Genomic DNA, 16,320 nt, shown 5'->3' with positions numbered 1-16,320 from the left:
TGAGTTTTCTATGGGAACACGGATATTACTAGAGAGTAGTTTGGCATTGCTGAAATGTGTATTGCAAGATAAAAATTGTAACATGTCAGTTTCCGAATGTAACATGCAAGTTCCACGTACATTAGATGCAAATACTGGAATAAAACGTGTACATTTTGAAATTTAACCTCAAAGTCCAGGAACGTAACTGGAAGTTGTTTAAAACATTTGTTCCTGTCTTACAGTTGCGTCTCAGAGTCGTGTTTTCTGTTCTTGTAGCTAAACGGCAGGTACAGAAAACACCTGAAACGACCCAACTCTTCCTCACCCAGCGAGTTCTCATCGTTCAGGATGGCGCCTCTGTTCCTCACTCGACCCGTGGACGGGATCAGGAAGTCGTCATCGTCCTCATCCTCCGCCGCCTTCTTTACTGGTGAATTGGCGTCGCTTAGTCCTTCATCCATCAGCCTGTCATCATCCTCGTCAAACAGGTCGTCGTAGTCTTTAGGTTTCGCAGCTGAAGCCTGAAGACAAAACAGAAATTATATGTAGTCATTCTGTTGGACGGAAATTAATCTCATCGTCTTCAATTAATTGGTGGAAAAAACTGAGCAAAGAAGGAGCCTGATAGATTTGGCTAAAAATGAAATAAATAAATTCAGGGATTTAGATAGACGAAAATATATCAAAACTAAATTAAAAAGAACTGAAAAAAGGATATAAAATACTGTGTAGTTATCAAGAATAATCTGCCCTAAATCCAAAAGAATCTGCAGAGTAGGATGGTTGGGACAATTTTTAAAAATGTACAAATGTGCATTAAAAAATTCTTTTTGTGAAAATGAAACTGTGCAAACAAAAATTTTCTGCTGGTGCAAATATCAGCAGAAATGTTATTTAAAATGAGTAAAACTGCACAAACACTAACAGAAATGTGATTTTAAATGACTGGAGCCATGCAAATACAATCACAAATTGTACTTAAAAATCATTAAAACCATCAGAGATGTTATTCGAAATTAGGAAAAGTGGAAAAATACTAAGAAATATTATTTAAAATGAGTAAAACTGCACAAATACTAACAGAAATGTGATTTAAAATGACTGGCACCATGCAAATACAATCACAAATTTTATTTGAACATCAGTATAAATTGTGCAAAACCAACAGAAATGTTATATAAAATTAGTAAAACTGCACAAATGCATTTAGAAATATTATTTAAATGGATAAAACTGCAAGTACCAACAGAAATCTTATTAAAAATTAGTAAACCAGTTCAGGAAGAGCTTCCTGCATGGTGAGGGAGACAGCAGTGAGTGTTAGAGCGGAGGTGGAAGGTGGCGGTACCTTGGTGGAGCTGGTACCGGTACCGGAGGTGCCGAGTCCGTCCAGCAGGCCCAGGCAGCCCTCTGTGTCCGTGTAGACGATCTGGCTGCCGGATGGATGCCAGGCCAAGCTACACACCGTGAATCCTTTCTCATGCTTCTGCCTGCAGGAAACACATTTCACCTCTAAGAACGACGACGATAAACACGGTTCCTAAGAGATCCGACTCTGGGCCGCACCGTTCCACTACCAGTCGGCTGTTCACGTCCCAGATCGTCAGCAAACCTCCGATGGCGCCGGCTGCAAGGAAGCGGCCGCAAGGGGACCAGGCCGCCACGTTCACAGGCTGCAGAGAAAAAAAACAGCTTTATTTATGAAGAATAAACCAGAACGCTTCTTTACAGCTGAACCAGTTAGTAGTTGTTATAACATCTTGTGACAATATTCTACGTTCTACAGCATTTTGTTTTGAAATGTCTCCATCTGATTAGTTTGTAAATAAAACACTAATTTAACAAACAAAAATCTCTAAATTTCAATAACTTAATGTAAAATCCAATTTTTAAATACGAGATATTTGCACAAGAAACTACACGAAAACACTTTTTAGGATTTGTTCTCTGGCATTAAGCAAACAGAAATAATTTTAGTGAACCTAACTGACCTAAAACAAGAATATTTAGTTTGATTTAACCTCAGACAGTGAGAAGAAAAATAGTTTGTCTTCTTATTTGGTGTACTCTACAAAAACACAAAATCTTACCAAGTATTTTTTGGCAGATTATTTAACTTGTAACGTGGGAAAAATTTAGTTGTTTTAAATGAAATAATCCGCCAGTGGAACAAGAACTTTTTTCATCAATATTGAGGAATTATTGACTTAAAACAAAAGGTTTTTAAGCTGTACAATGCAAAAACACACAGTCTTACCAAGTATTTTTTATAGTTTCTAGTGCAAATGAATTAGTTCACTTTAAATGAGACAAAATTAACTAACAAGCAACTTTTCAGAAAGATACAAGACATTGATTTAAGTCATTAATTGTCTAATATTGATTAATAAAACAATACTAGTTGCACTGAAATTATTTCAATTATAAAAATATTTTTTTCCAAGTTATAAATAAAATAACCTGCTTATGGAACAAGTATATTTTCATCAATATTAAGGAATTATTAAAAAAGTTATTTAAAATCATCTACAAAAGCTGCTACTTCTTGTTAAAAAGTTATTTGTAAGTTAAGTTTCGTTTTATTTCAAGTGCACTAAGATATTTGCACTAAGTAAGGTTTGGTGATTTTGCAGTGTATTAAAATATCTAGTTTTAACTGTAAAATAACTTTTCCCAAATTTAGGCTTTCAATCAAACATTAGATTTTATTTACAAAACTCTGCAGTTTGAATATCAAGCACTTTCCAAAAACACCAAACTGAAATTCAATAATTTTTTACAGCGCAGTAGATGCTCACCTGAGTGAGCAGCTCGTCGGACAGCGAGCCGACGTGATCCCAGGTTCCCCGCTCGTACAGGTGAACTCTGGTTTCTACTGGAACAGCTAAAAACTGACATTGAAAACGTTTTTCAGATGATTTGCCTCTTTTTAATCCGCCCGCTCGGCGCGGTGAATCCGGCTGACCGACCTTCCCGGCTGCAGGCTGGAACGCCAAACGGCACAGAGACGTGGCGTTGCTGACGTCGTTCGTTTTCTGCAGCAACGGCCAGCTGATCACCTGAGTCTGAGAGGAAACAGGAAAATTACGTTTTCAAAAAAAAAAAAAAACAAAGGCTGAAAACTGAAGAAACTGGTTATGGAACGGGGTCCACAACTAAAATTAGACCTGCCACAATAAATCAATCAATCACATGATCAATTAAAGCAGGATTTATTGTTTTTCTCCTCTGGATGATAAAAAGTTTTTGGTCTGGTCTTTTGGGCTCAGCTAAACCATTTTTGAAGGACAATTTTGTTTACAGAGACTTCATAGCTAATTTTATTTGTTGTTTTGTTTCTTTATTCTGGATATTTAAAATGTGTTCCAGTGTTAAATGTTCATTAGAATTTAAAGTTTATTGATATTTGCAAATGGATTATAATGGCATTACCATTAGATTACTGGAAAATGATCTCAAAACAACAATATTACTGTTTATCACAATAACTTCTGGGATAAATTAAAGCAAAATTTATTGCCATAACGAGATAAAATTATTACAGACCAATTAAAATCTTAGAATTGAAAACGTTGGCACCAAGTATTCAACACCCAGACTCTGTTTGTAATGATTTTATTAAACTTAGCTGTATACGTTTCAACAAAATGACCTAAGTATCATTTTTATTGCTCAAATTATACAAAGAATGTTTCATTATTTTCAGTGGAAACATTTGCATCTTTCTTTTAATGAGGATCTACAATAATTTATACTTCAATGTTTTTTTTTTTTTTACTATTTTACTCTTTTACTTAAAAGTATCCAACCTAATTTATTGTTGAATAGCGTAAAATAGTCACTACTTTGTTTCTTTTAGTTATTTCTTTATTGGACTCCAAACCCCCGGTGTTTTTTGACCCATGAAGGTAAAAGTTTGTTCGCCCCGGGCTGACGGGAATCAGACGTACCTGCTGCTCGATGCTCCACACGACGACCGAGCCGTCGCAGCTGGAAGACGCCTGACAGAGACGAGACGGTGCAAACGGATTAATAAAAAAAACAAGTTCATCATCTTTACCCCTCAGGTATACCAATCAGTTCAGAATATGGCTCTAAATTTATGTCGAAATAGATTAATTTTATTTAATTAAGTGAAATTACTTCCTAATTTGATCTCCAAAACATTTACACTGCAAAAACACACAATTTTACCAAGTATTTTTCTGTTTTCTAGTGTAAATATCTTAGTGCCCTTGAAATAAGACAAAAATAACTTTTTTCAGCAGGATATAGGAGCTTGTTGTTAGTAAATAATTCATTAAAATTGATTTTAAAATGGCTGGTTCCACTGGCAGATTGTTTCTCTTACAAAAAGACATTTTAAAAGTTATTTTTAAGTTAATTTTGTCTTATTTCAGGTGTACTCTAACATAATAAAATATTAAATAAAATTGTATCATTATGATGATTAATCTGTAATAAAACCATTGTAACATATTTATTGCACTTGGATTATTATCATTATTCCTAGTAATGATACCATAAAAAAATAATTAGAAATAATTTTTACTATTTTTATTAATATATGTACTAAAATAAAACTTTGCAAAGAAGTTTAATTATTTAATCTTATTCCTGGTAATATATTAAAAAAAATTGTTAAATTATAATGCATTTGTACTATTTCTATATTAATAAATGTACTAAAATAAAATCTAGCAAATAAATGAAATAATTATCATTAAAATAAGAAAGAAACATATGCAGCTAATGTCTGAGTAAAAATCTAATAAAGAAAATAGTTCTGTTTTTTTCTCACCAAGTATTCATCTTTAGGGTCAAAGGTCACACTGAGGACGGGCGCTTCGTGACCCCGCAGTGTTTTCTGCTGGCTGCTGTCTGACACCTCCACCACCTTCACCATGAAGTCACTGAGTAGAAAAAACAAAAACAGGAGAATAAAAACAACTTCATGACGTCATAGTGAGAGAAAACAGGAAAAATAATCCGGACTTCCTCCTCTGGCGGCGGCGAAGCCAGAATTTAAGGGATCGATAACACAACAGGCCTCATTTGCCAGAAAACAGCAACATCGATGCAGCTTCATGTCCTGAGCTTCTCTTGTTGTGATCAAGCTGCTCAAAACGAATCAATTCATGCAGGAAGCGCACATCCTGCTCCAATCACAGCCAATCAACCCGAAGAGGCGCTCTCTGTCTGCCAGGTGGGTTTCAGCTGCAGCAGCAGCAGCAGCAACGTGGAATCAAATCTCAGCAGAACAGACACGGATGGATTCACAAAGTAAAACCGACGTGGAAAAATCTCTGGAGCATGAATATAACTCTGAAGCTAAGCTAAAGAAAACATTTTGTGAAGGTTTCTCATGCCCATAAGATTAAATTCTCTATACAAGAAGAGAAAACTCATTTTCATTTTTAAATTTGATTAGCTGTCAATGAGTTAATCTAAAGATGACTGGTCTTAGCCGTCACCATTTATAATAACAATCTGAAGAATTTGAATGTATAAGAGTTACAACAGGATTCAATAAAGTATTTTTGAATTTGAAACGATCCAAAAGAGTCATTGATTAGCTAACATTTTGTTAAAACCTTAGTTTTCTCTTGTCAATATGGCCGATATTTCCATAACATATAGGGGCTATTTAATTTAAATTTTACCATTATTTGTGTCAGCTGTACTAAATAGCGACTGAATAAATGTGATTTATTCAGTCGGAACTTCTTAAGTTGCTGAATAGAAAAATGTGAAACACTGACTTAATTCCTCAAGAACAGATATTAATATAAACATATTATTTGTGGTTGTTCCTGTAAGAATAATAAAACTTCGTTAAATTAAGTGCTTTAACTCACGACAGCCATCAAAATCATGTCTTTTTCCATTTTTCTGGGTAATCTGCATGCAATTTAAGCCAATGGAACTTCGTAAACCAGAACCCATATCAGTTGATTTCTAACACTAACTGGAGAAGTAGCCAGTTGTTTGGGAACAAAACATTCATAATAAAATTATCCCTTGGTGACTTCTGGTGTCGGTCACCTGGACCCGGCGGCGACTCTGGTGCCGCTGCGGTTGAAGGTGACGTGAGTGGCGTTGGTGGTGAACCGCGTCAGGATGCCATCTGGATCGCCGTCAGGAAACGTGTGGATCTGCACCGTGTTGCTGGAGCTCGCCGTCACCAACTTGCCTTTCTACGGGGAAACAAAAGACAAATGTTTTCCACAATCACAAGCTTCAATTTATCAGTTTTAGCGACAACCTGAAGGCTGCAAGCTGACAGAAGAGGCGAACCTTGAGTGCGAGGGAGTAAGCCTTTTCCCCAACGGTGATGAACTTTGGATCGTCGTCATCCAGGCTTTCCCAAATCCGAACATCGCCGTCGTTTCCACAGGTTACGATATACCTGGAAAAACGTTTTTAACTCAAAAATGATCAAATATTTTTCTTTATGACATTTTTGAATCTGATAGTTTGTGGACCATTTTTATGTTCTAACTTTTTTCTCTTTCCAATTCTATTAATATAATTCTGTCCTTAAATTATATTAAGACTCTAGATTAAATGCATAATTTGTCTTTTTTTAAGCACACATTTCAATGTGTTTTTTACGGTTTAGCAAAATGAAAAACCTGCCCTAAATAAAATCCAAAACATTTTAGCTTATTTATATATATAACAGCCATGCAGGCATAGATTACTTGAACCTGAACTGCTTTACAGAGAAATACATTGAAATTTATTTTTTCACGTGGAAAGGGCATGAAAATCTTTGCAGACATCGACACATGCCACAATTTAGTATTTTCTGAAATGTTACCATACGACAGCCTTTCTGTTAGGTGCCAAAAATCAAGTTTTCTCTTACAGAAAACTAATTTTGTCATTTAGCTCCATGATTGCAAGATTTGTTATTCTTCCCACATTGAAATAAACTCAAAAATGTATTTTTTTTTTTTTGTCATCAGTTCTTTTGGATTCCCATTGCTGGGATACTATAACCTACTACATCCATTTTCCGTTTGCTCTTGTTTGTAGATCTGTGGACTGTGAGGGAATTTGACGGAGAACATGTCCAGCAGAAAACGAGTCCAGCATCTAAACTGGTCCAAGTCATATTATTTGTGGTTTTCATTTCCTCATATTTACAAAAAAATGGATAAACTTACCTCCCGGTGTCATCGAAGCAGACCTCGGTGTGTCCCTCCGAGTGGCCGTAGCGCATCGGCTTCCTTTCGCAGGGCATTTTAACCAACCAGACTGAACACACAAATAAAAAAAAATACTAAAATACAAACTTAAATACGTTACACAACTGTAACAACTCTGTACAAAACTCTTATGCTAGCTGGCAATGCTATTTCTGAGTTCAGCTAACAGCAGCGAAGCTAACGCTGAGTTTAAAAATATATTTTATATATTTAAAACTTCTTTAAACTGAACGGTGAGGTCCACAAACGGCAGACATTGAACTCAAACTACTTAAAGCTGTTATCCTGACAGTTTAAACACGGTTTAAAACAGAAGTTAGCAAAAGCACCCTCACCTTCCTCCAATGGAACTCCCGCGCTGAATTAAAAACAAGGAAGCGGTGCGTCACAACTCCCGCCGGCTACGTAATGACGTAACAGCATAAGCCCCTCCCACCAAAGGGGAGGAGGTTTTCATGGATATTCTAGATTTTGATTTTCTCAGTTTTTAAAATAGGTTAATCAGATGTTTTTTGTAATAATCAGAATTTTGCTAATTTTATTACTTTCTTTTCAGACTAACTAAAAATTTTATTATGTTATTAAATAGAAATTCAAACATTTTTAAAGTTGATTTAAACTCAATGAAACATTGAATTTAACCCCAGAGTTGGTAAAAATGAAATTTTTTGTCATAAATATATGAAACGTTTTGTCTTTTTTATTTTATTGATTTTGTTGTTTGCTTTTCTAGATTTCTGTTTTTATTAATGCATTCATGGAGAAAAATGAACACTTATTAAACACATATTTATGATAGATAAATAAATCTTGATATGGCAATAAGAAATGCAGTTAATTTATTGAAAATGAATTCAGTTATTATATACGTATTTGTAATTTAGGCATGAAGTACAGACTATCTTTATTTATTTAGCTAGCATAGTGTTAATTAATCAGAACTGAATTTCAATCTTTTCAGTATTTCCAGATGTAAAGATGGCTCATAAAAATGCAAAAATAAAAATAAAGCACATGATTTTGTGTTAACATTTCTATTTAAACATTACATTCTGCTAACTATATTTGTACATGAAAACCTTGATGGTTTAATTTTTTTAAATAAATTAAATCCTTCTTAAACCCTGCTTATTGTCTGACTCCAACACAAAGTTTGATTGATAAATCAAAATATAAAGAGTAAATTGTCATTTTTTTCCACATGGATTTCAAATCCATCATTCATCTGGTAATAAATATTAACTTTGAAATGTGAAAAATTGATTCCGGATCATACAAGGTGTCATAAATATTTCATGTAGCGGTTCTGGAAAATCAATACAAAAGGCTCCTCAGTGTCCGAGACCATGCTGGCACTTAAAGGAATCCCAAAAAAGAACGACTTCTTCATTTCATGATCATATATTTATCTCATTACAACAAAGTACAACTTAAGACAGTAGAGTTTTACGAGCTTTATTGTTTTCTCTTAAATATTTATTAGTTTTTGTAAATAAGCGATTTCTACTTGCCTAATTTGTCTACATAATCTTAAAAAGATGAAAGAGTGACATCTAGTGGCATAAATTTCTCTTTCAGGCTTTATGCTGCCTTTTATAAATTAAACTGGACCAGCAAGGTTTTGAAAACCACACTGGGATCCCCCTGGTCGATATTTTGTGACATTGTTTGGTGACGCTAAAAAAAGAAAATAGAGATCCAAGATGGTGGAACATGACACCGAAGATTCCTAAATTAAGCTAATTATTGATACGTTGAGTGTTTCAGACAAGATTTGTTCGTAAGTATTGGTTAATGGTGAAAACAACAATTGTCTCTTTGTTTTGTGTTAATGTGGTGTGAATAATTTGTACATTTAAGTCATTTATGAAAAAGATTTTTTAATTTTTTTATTGCTAATTAGCTAATTTAAGGCAGTGGTCAGAGGCCATTCTTCAATAAACAAGTAAAAAGAAAGAGAAGTTTGGTTATTGGAGCGTCGTTATCCGTCTAGCTGGTGGAAAATCGAAAACTGATGACGAGGACAGAACAGGCATAAAATACGCCCATGAAAAACATAAGAGGCATTAGCAGGATAATCGTTTCATTTATCCTTATTCCACGTAGAAACGTTTTTATTGAGATGTGAGTAAATTAAGAAGTTTTAAATTGTTTTGATTTTTCTGTAAAATGACAATATAAACAGCGAAAAGTCCGACAAATGAATAGAGGATAAATAACATTTTTAGTGTTTTGATTTAATGGATTGAGGTTCTGAAAACGTTTAGATAAACATCAAGCTATCCAATCTTTATTCAAAAATGGTAGAAGTAGAGCACTCTTTTCAATGAAAAGGGACAAATAAAATCCCTTGAGCTCATTTTTCTATTATGAGTTTTTTTTGTGACTCACATTCACAAAAAAAAAACTGAATCCCATCAAAAAGCAAATCTTTCATGCCCTTATCTTTCAATTTGCTCCACCATTTAGAGCCATCCTTTGCAAAGGAGGGTGGATAAATTGTTTCTTTGTTGTATTTTTGCAGCTAGGTGCTTCTAAGTATCATTTTCCATATCATTAGCTTGTCTGAAGATGACAGCAGAAACAAAAACAAAGCAGGATTCAAGCTGCTGAACCAAAAACGCTCCACAGATGAGAGAAATCCTGAGAAACGATAACAGCACAGAGACAGTGGAAAGGATTTTTATTGGTTTGTTTATCAGTGACGTGAATGTGCCCAAAAATAAAACCGTTAACGCAGTAAACATACAACTGTGTGTAAACTAAAGCTGCTAAACATGTTTCAGTGCATGAGGTTTAAGTTCTGTCGCCATCTTGTGGCCGAAAGGCAGAATTACATTTGATTTTATTCCTAAATTCTTCCCAAAAGAATCAGATGACCTACAAATAAACACATTTTATTATTTTTAAAATGCGATAGGAATGTTTTTGCACTATTTTTTATGACAATCTGCTCAAGTGAAAGTGGAGGAATGACGCCATTTTCTGAGGGCGATGGGAGGAAATCTGTTTGAGATGCAAAGCTAGTTTTAGGCAGACTGGGTTCATGAATATTGGGCATCAAGATAATAAAAGTCTAGAAAACAAACTATCCATGTGAAACAACCGCAACTTGTCCCTTATCTGGAGATATAACGGTCCGAATGACCAAAAATGTCCAACAATTTAACAATACCTGGAGCGACGAGGGAAGTTTGAGTGGAAAGCAGTGATGAAAGGTGCAGTTTGAATAAGGCATAAGGTGTGATTTTGGGGGAAATGCTACAGGTACATTGCTATACTAAAAAGTATTCATTACCCCTGACCTTTTTAACATTACAAACACAAAGTAGTAAAGTGGAAAAAAAGATGCAGAGTTTTCAAGATTTTTAGAGATGAAAATCTGAACCTTTTTGCTTTTAATTAGTCTCAAATCTTCCAAGTGTTTTCTTGAATGCAAAATATTTGGTACACAAAGTATTTTTTCTTTTAGTAGTCCTTTTTTCCCTATATTTCAATGTGATAGTAAGAAGGAGAAGCTAATGCTGCAACCGTCGGGCACTAATTTAATTTTGGGATTATATTTTACGTTATAAAATGCCCTTAGATATTGTGTTTATACGTATATCTTGTTCTCTACTGTCCGTGTTTTGTTGTGTACTCATTTTAAATAGTTATCCAGAGGGGAAAAATGGAAAGTACGTGAGACGAGAGCGTAAACAGTCTCCTCCCACTTCAAAATAAGAGTATGAATATAACTACATGAAGAAATCCTAAAAGTCGATAACCAAAAACTTTAAAACAGTTGCTTAAATTTATTCAGCTGGGGCGTGCCGTGGTGGCGTAGGGCGTAGCGCGACCCGTATTTGGAGGCCTTGAGTCCTCGACGCGGCCGTCGCGGGTTCGACTTTTGCCGCATGTCTTCCCCCCTCTCCTTCCCTGTTTCCTGTCAGCCCACTGCCATATAAGGGACACTAGAGCCCACAAAAGACCCCCTGGAGGAATAAAATAAAAATTTATTCAGCTGAAAGTTTACAAAACAAACACGTAAATTGGCGTTTTGAAATTGATCCAGAAAAATTAATTTGGGAGAAAGTAAGTGCGCTAAATGTTTTCAAAGTTAGCAAACTTAGCGAGATGAAAAATTTGCTCTGCTATTAGCAGAAGCATGGCCACCATTGATGTATATATTTAATATAAATTGATGGTGGCCACCATGTTGAATACAAATAAACACCAGAAGTTGAAAGAAAAGTTGAAAACCATGTAGCTTATTTTTTACACTTTGATTAAACACTATTTTGTGTTAATCTATCACATAGAAGACATTATTATGAAGTCTATAAATCAGTTAAGTTATAAATACGTTTGCAATGTGCTTCAGTTTATTAAAGTGGCGATTTTGGTGCTTATATTTACAAAATCAATAATAATTTATTAGGTCAGCTGTACAGTAGCCTTTTTGTTAAATTATTATAGAGACAATTTTTGTTTGAAATGGTGATAAAATTGTCCCACAGAATGGACTTAAATTGGAGATGCAAGTTATGAAATAATTAGTTCATTTGAAGTTGATTGACTAATGACCTATTGATAAGCGGCCATTTTCTTAAACGCCTGAGTTTTCTCTTGTATGACAATAGTTGACCAATGTTTGCATTATATAAAAGGCAACATGTTCATATGCTGAAGTAAAGAAAACAAAAACATCTTTTAATTGTAACATTATTTTTTGTCAATAAACAGAATATTGTGGTTCTCTCACATTATTAAACTTAGACATATTTATAAAATATAACCAAACATGAACCTCTTAAGTTGCTGAAAACTTAAAGAGGTTGCCAAGTGTTTATATTTCAAAACAGGACAGCATAAAGTGCATTTTCCATCCCACACTGGACTCCGGACTGTTCTGATTTGCCTGCCATCTTGTTTCTGTATAAACGGCTCCTTAAGGATGACCAGTGGCGCCTCCTGCTGGATGGCGGCCAAACTACAACATTAAAAGAAGATCTAAGCGGATTAGTTAATTGACTAGAACTAGTTTGAATCTAAAAAATCAACAATTAATCATAAATAGATTAGTTGTTAGCATCCCTAACTTATAGCTTCCTCCTCGTCAGTGCAGATCCTGCGTGTTGGCTGCTGTGGGCATCGACACGGCGCAGGCCCCGTCACACTTGATGTGGTACTGTCTGAGGTATTCCCTGAGCTGAGGCGGCAGTGGCAGCCCCTCCACGCCCTGGTAGGTGGTGCAGCTGCAGATTACCGCCCTGCACAGGTGCTGCAGAGGAAAAGGGAAGGTCCTGGGCAGCGGCCTGGAGAGCAGCGGCTCAAAGAAGAGGCAGGTGGCCGGGTCACTGTAGTGCCTCAGCAGGCCCGTCACGCTGGCATCCCGGTACATGCACGGGTCACGCACGTCGAAGCTGAATCGCTTGCCGTTCTGCTCGATGCGCGCGTGCAGGGAGCGGCTGTAGCGGCGGAAGCTGACGGAGAACAGGAACTCGTCCTGGGCAGAGTCCCGCAGGAGGAACGTCCCTTCTGGCTGGCCCTCCAGGAGCTCCTCGGCCTCAAAGCGGTTCAGCACGCCCCAGTAGCATGGGTTGTTGTTGATCTGGAGCAGATCGGGGACCAGGATGTAGTCAGTGTTTGCACAGGTGCCATCCGGTCTGCCGTGAAGGCAGGACGGGTCCCAGTCCTCCAGCGGCGCAGGCGAGCAGCAGATGTCCTCCCAGGAAAGCGGCGTCTGCGGCGGCGAAGTGGAAGACGACACGCGGGGCTTCAGCGGCGTCTCCATGTCCTTCAGGGAACCTGGATGACCCACCTGGTTTTTAATAAGGTGCCAACATTTGGCCAGTTCAGACTTGGGAGAGAACGGACATTTGTCCTGCATGAGTTCTGAGACGTGGATCTTCCTTTTGGACCAGAACAGTACGGAGAAGGGGCGAGACGAGCCGGGCGGGTGGTGGTAATGGTGGTGGTGGTGATGGCGTAGAGGGAGACACTGACCCACAGCGTCCTGAAACTTCTGCCTCAGAGACCGCCGGTGGAGCGCCTTCCTGCACACGCCGTCCACGTCTCCAGCCATCAGTGACTCACCCAGAGCGCTGCAGCTGCACTTCCGCTCTCTGCGCCGCCGGGAACAGGAAGTGGACCGCATGCCGAGCTCTTCGGAACCGTCCGCCTCTGACCCGCCGGGACTGGATCCATTGCGGGAGCTCCGGGAACGCTTCTTACCCCGCCAGATGTAGCTGTCGGCGCTCCAGCTGCGGAGGCCAGATTTGGGTCGAGTGTCCGCTCCCCGAGGCTTCTTCTCTGACATGGCCGCTGTCTGTCCTCTTCCTGTAAAACATCAGAAAATATCATGCCACACTTATCAGCTTTCATTAAACAAATGTCGCTAAGTTTGACTTTGCTTGTATAAGTTGATCTTAAAACATTTTGTACATTTTTGTATTTAAATTTGTGTTTCAACTACTTCCAAAAACAGCACCAGTGCTTGCAAAAGCAGACGTAGCTTTTTTGGGGGGCAGTAAATTTATGTTTTTTGCGCTGTTTCAAAAACCTCAACAATTGGGCACTGCTGTTACATAGCAACCCCAGGGAAGCCCAGCCCTGTTACCTAGCAACCCAAGTGGAGCTCCAGAAAGTTTGATCAGCTGTTTTTACCACTGTTCAATGGCTGCTGGAAAAGACAAGTGTTTTGTAGACTTGTCATCCAGAAAACACTGGCTGCATTTTTGTTGGTTGTGCAGGAGGCTCCACTTCTGCTTTTCAATGATGTACCGTTGTGTAATCTTGAATAATGCATCTGTTTGCAGTATAGCCCTATCCTAACTTATTCAAGGAAGCATAGGTCACCTTTTAGTATTCAATGTATCCCACAGGCCAGCCGTCATTAAAACTTGCCAAATATGTCAAATTAATGTCAACGTTTCAAAAACGTTTCAACTTTTTAAAGTTCCTAGCAGTTGATCACCCAAATTTCAACACATTTGTAACGAAGTTTCAACACTTGGCCACACTACTAGCAGATTAGCAGAAGTGAACCACTGTATAGATAAAAAAATCTTATTATGAAGCTTGCTCTTGTTTTATGCTCATATTATATTAGCTTATTTAGTTGAGTCAAATTTCTTAATTGCTTATGTTGTCATTTTGTTTGCTTTATTAAAACAGGTCTCACTTTTACCTTCCCAGGAGGTAAATGACCCACCAAATTACTCCTAAAACACATTGAAGATGCATGTAGAAAATCACAAAAGAATCAGAACAGAAGCTAGCGTGCTAATGGACTCACTACCCGTTAAAGTTTATGATTCAACAATTAGACTGGAGAAAAAATGGAGTTCTGAAGCCAAAACCACAACTGAACCAAAAGTAACACAAATTATTTCTCAAAAAAGTATCTTATTAATTGCCAAGAGTTTTAGGAAAATATTCTAGTCTAACTTCGTGTACCTTTATATCAGCATTTTAGAAAAGAACGTCCTACCAACAATCAGATATGATATAGTATGAGGGTCACTTTGCTGTTTCCAGACCTGAATAAAACCATGAACTTTGTAATCTCTTGGATGCCTAATTTTTACTTTTGAGTAAAAATATGTTTTAGTAGTTTTACTTTTGCTTGAGTATAATTTTGGGGTACTTTACTCACCTCAACTTTACATTTCGGTTCTTTACAGTCTTAATAAAATTTCCAAGCTGTAGAAAGATAAAAGTTGCTTAAATCTGTTTGTAAATGATTATTATAAGCAAAGGGAGGTTTAAAAAAAAAAAAAAAAGGTTTTCTTACCTCCTAAAATGTATCAGCAGGAGACGTAAACGTCCATGTTAGTCTGAGCCTTTCTGTCCTCTAGCAGACGGCCGCCTGCTCTGCTTCCTATATAATAATGCCGAGTCCCCGGAGGGAGCAGCAGTTTCCTCTCCAGCAGTCTGAATGAATGGGTCGAATGGGCAGAGCGGGGGGGGTGGGAGGACTGGTGTCAGGTTAATGGGAGCACAGCATCCACCACTCAGCCCCACTTCCACTTTTACACACAAAAAACAAGAATTAAGATAAAAGAGAAGCAGAGCAGAAAGAAAGTGCTTCAAAGTGAATTATTTCTGCTTGTTTGAGTCGTTTCAACTTCATTAGAGCTTGGAACATCGAAGTGCATTTCTTGAGGAGCTTTAAATCTGTTTAAGCATGACTGTGGAGCAAAAACAGATTGATCCTGAAGATTAACCGCGGCTTCTTCACTCAAATTAATGATTGAGCTCAGCACAGGAAACGACAAAGCTTCGATTATTGACCCAACGACCTTCCAGTCTCTCCCGATTTAAACTTCCAGAAAGTGCAGCTGAACGAAGTCATCAGTCAACATGAGGTCATGCAGGCACTCCTTTGAGCTCAGAGGATTTTGGACGATGTATAATTCATGATTCATATCAGACAAATATTATTACTCCCAGTGGTTTTTGGGGTGTTCTTGGATCTGCTTCAATGAACTCCTTCTGCTGGAGTCATCAATAAACTCCTATCATCAAACACAATATAGTGACACTCAGCTTCCTCTTAGCTGAATATTTAATGCCGTTCACATTAATACTCTGACCGACAGAATGATGGATGCCACTCGCTCTGGAAAAGAAGCAAATCAATTTATTCGACTGCAAACTCTTGGGATGCGCGTTGCAGAAAGTGAACTCCAAAAAGTTGTGCTTAAAAGGATCATGTTAACTCCACCATTGGTTAATAAGGGGAAGACAAAAGGATGAGGATTAAACAGCAAAGTGTCATTCATAAAACTGATCAGAAAATGTTGGAAAAGTCGCTTAGAGCAAAAGTGGACTTCATCTGAAAAATATGTACACAGACAAAAGAAAAATCAGAAGACATTTTACATTGTTTTACCAAACTAAATCACATTTTTGTGTTGAAATAGTTTCTAAAGATAGCCAAGTTGAGCAAAAAATTGCACAGACAAACCTGTTCCCCTCCTTGCCTGTGGGGGCGCTGCATCAAGAAACATTGAAGGAAACGACACAAAAATCTCGGAAGAAAACATTGAGTACAACTTCCTTTCTTCATGAAATGTAAACAAAACTGGAGTAGCATCAGATTTTAGCGCCCGTAGGATTTCTGTTTTATCTTTGATAA

The 16,320-nt window shown here is 37.3% G+C and overlaps 2 protein-coding genes across 3 annotated transcripts in view; both read right to left on the bottom strand.

The window, feature by feature from the left end:
* Positions 1-7,607, bottom strand: part of wdhd1 (WD repeat and HMG-box DNA binding protein 1) — a 28,781-nt gene extending 21,174 nt beyond the window's left edge. For both annotated transcript variants that reach the window (XM_032561436.1, XM_032561437.1), the window contains exons 1-11: positions 7,532-7,607; positions 7,155-7,245; positions 6,280-6,391; positions 6,028-6,179; positions 4,784-4,895; positions 3,933-3,983; positions 2,952-3,047; positions 2,781-2,873; positions 1,549-1,655; positions 1,331-1,472; positions 308-503 (exon numbers count right to left, since the gene is read on the bottom strand). In XM_032561436.1, the coding sequence (XP_032417327.1) occupies positions 308-503; positions 1,331-1,472; positions 1,549-1,655; positions 2,781-2,873; positions 2,952-3,047; positions 3,933-3,983; positions 4,784-4,895; positions 6,028-6,179; positions 6,280-6,391; positions 7,155-7,231 (1,138 nt within the window). In that variant the 5' untranslated portion in view covers positions 7,232-7,245; positions 7,532-7,607. The remainder of the gene's footprint in view (positions 1-307; positions 504-1,330; positions 1,473-1,548; positions 1,656-2,780; positions 2,874-2,951; positions 3,048-3,932; positions 3,984-4,783; positions 4,896-6,027; positions 6,180-6,279; positions 6,392-7,154; positions 7,246-7,531) is intronic.
* Positions 7,608-11,916: 4,309 nt separating this feature from the next.
* socs4 (suppressor of cytokine signaling 4) lies at positions 11,917-13,506 on the bottom strand. Its single transcript, XM_032560134.1, has one exon. It carries the CDS (start codon positions 13,495-13,497, stop codon positions 12,295-12,297), a length of 1,203 nt encoding a protein of 400 aa, XP_032416025.1. The 5' UTR covers positions 13,498-13,506; the 3' UTR covers positions 11,917-12,294.
* Positions 13,507-16,320: the final 2,814 nt, after the last annotated feature.

Source organism: Xiphophorus hellerii, chromosome 4 (genome assembly GCF_003331165.1).
Source record: "Xiphophorus hellerii strain 12219 chromosome 4, Xiphophorus_hellerii-4.1, whole genome shotgun sequence".
In the NCBI taxonomy this organism is placed as follows: Eukaryota; Metazoa; Chordata; class Actinopteri; order Cyprinodontiformes; family Poeciliidae; genus Xiphophorus; species Xiphophorus hellerii.
This window is presented reverse-complemented; position numbering and strand designations above follow the sequence as displayed.

Bases quoted from the DNA above. Each gene is read 5' to 3' on its own strand.
- socs4 (XM_032560134.1), bottom strand. From the start codon at position 13,497: ATGTCAGAGAAGAAGCCTCGGGGAGCGGACACTCGACCCAAATCTGGC.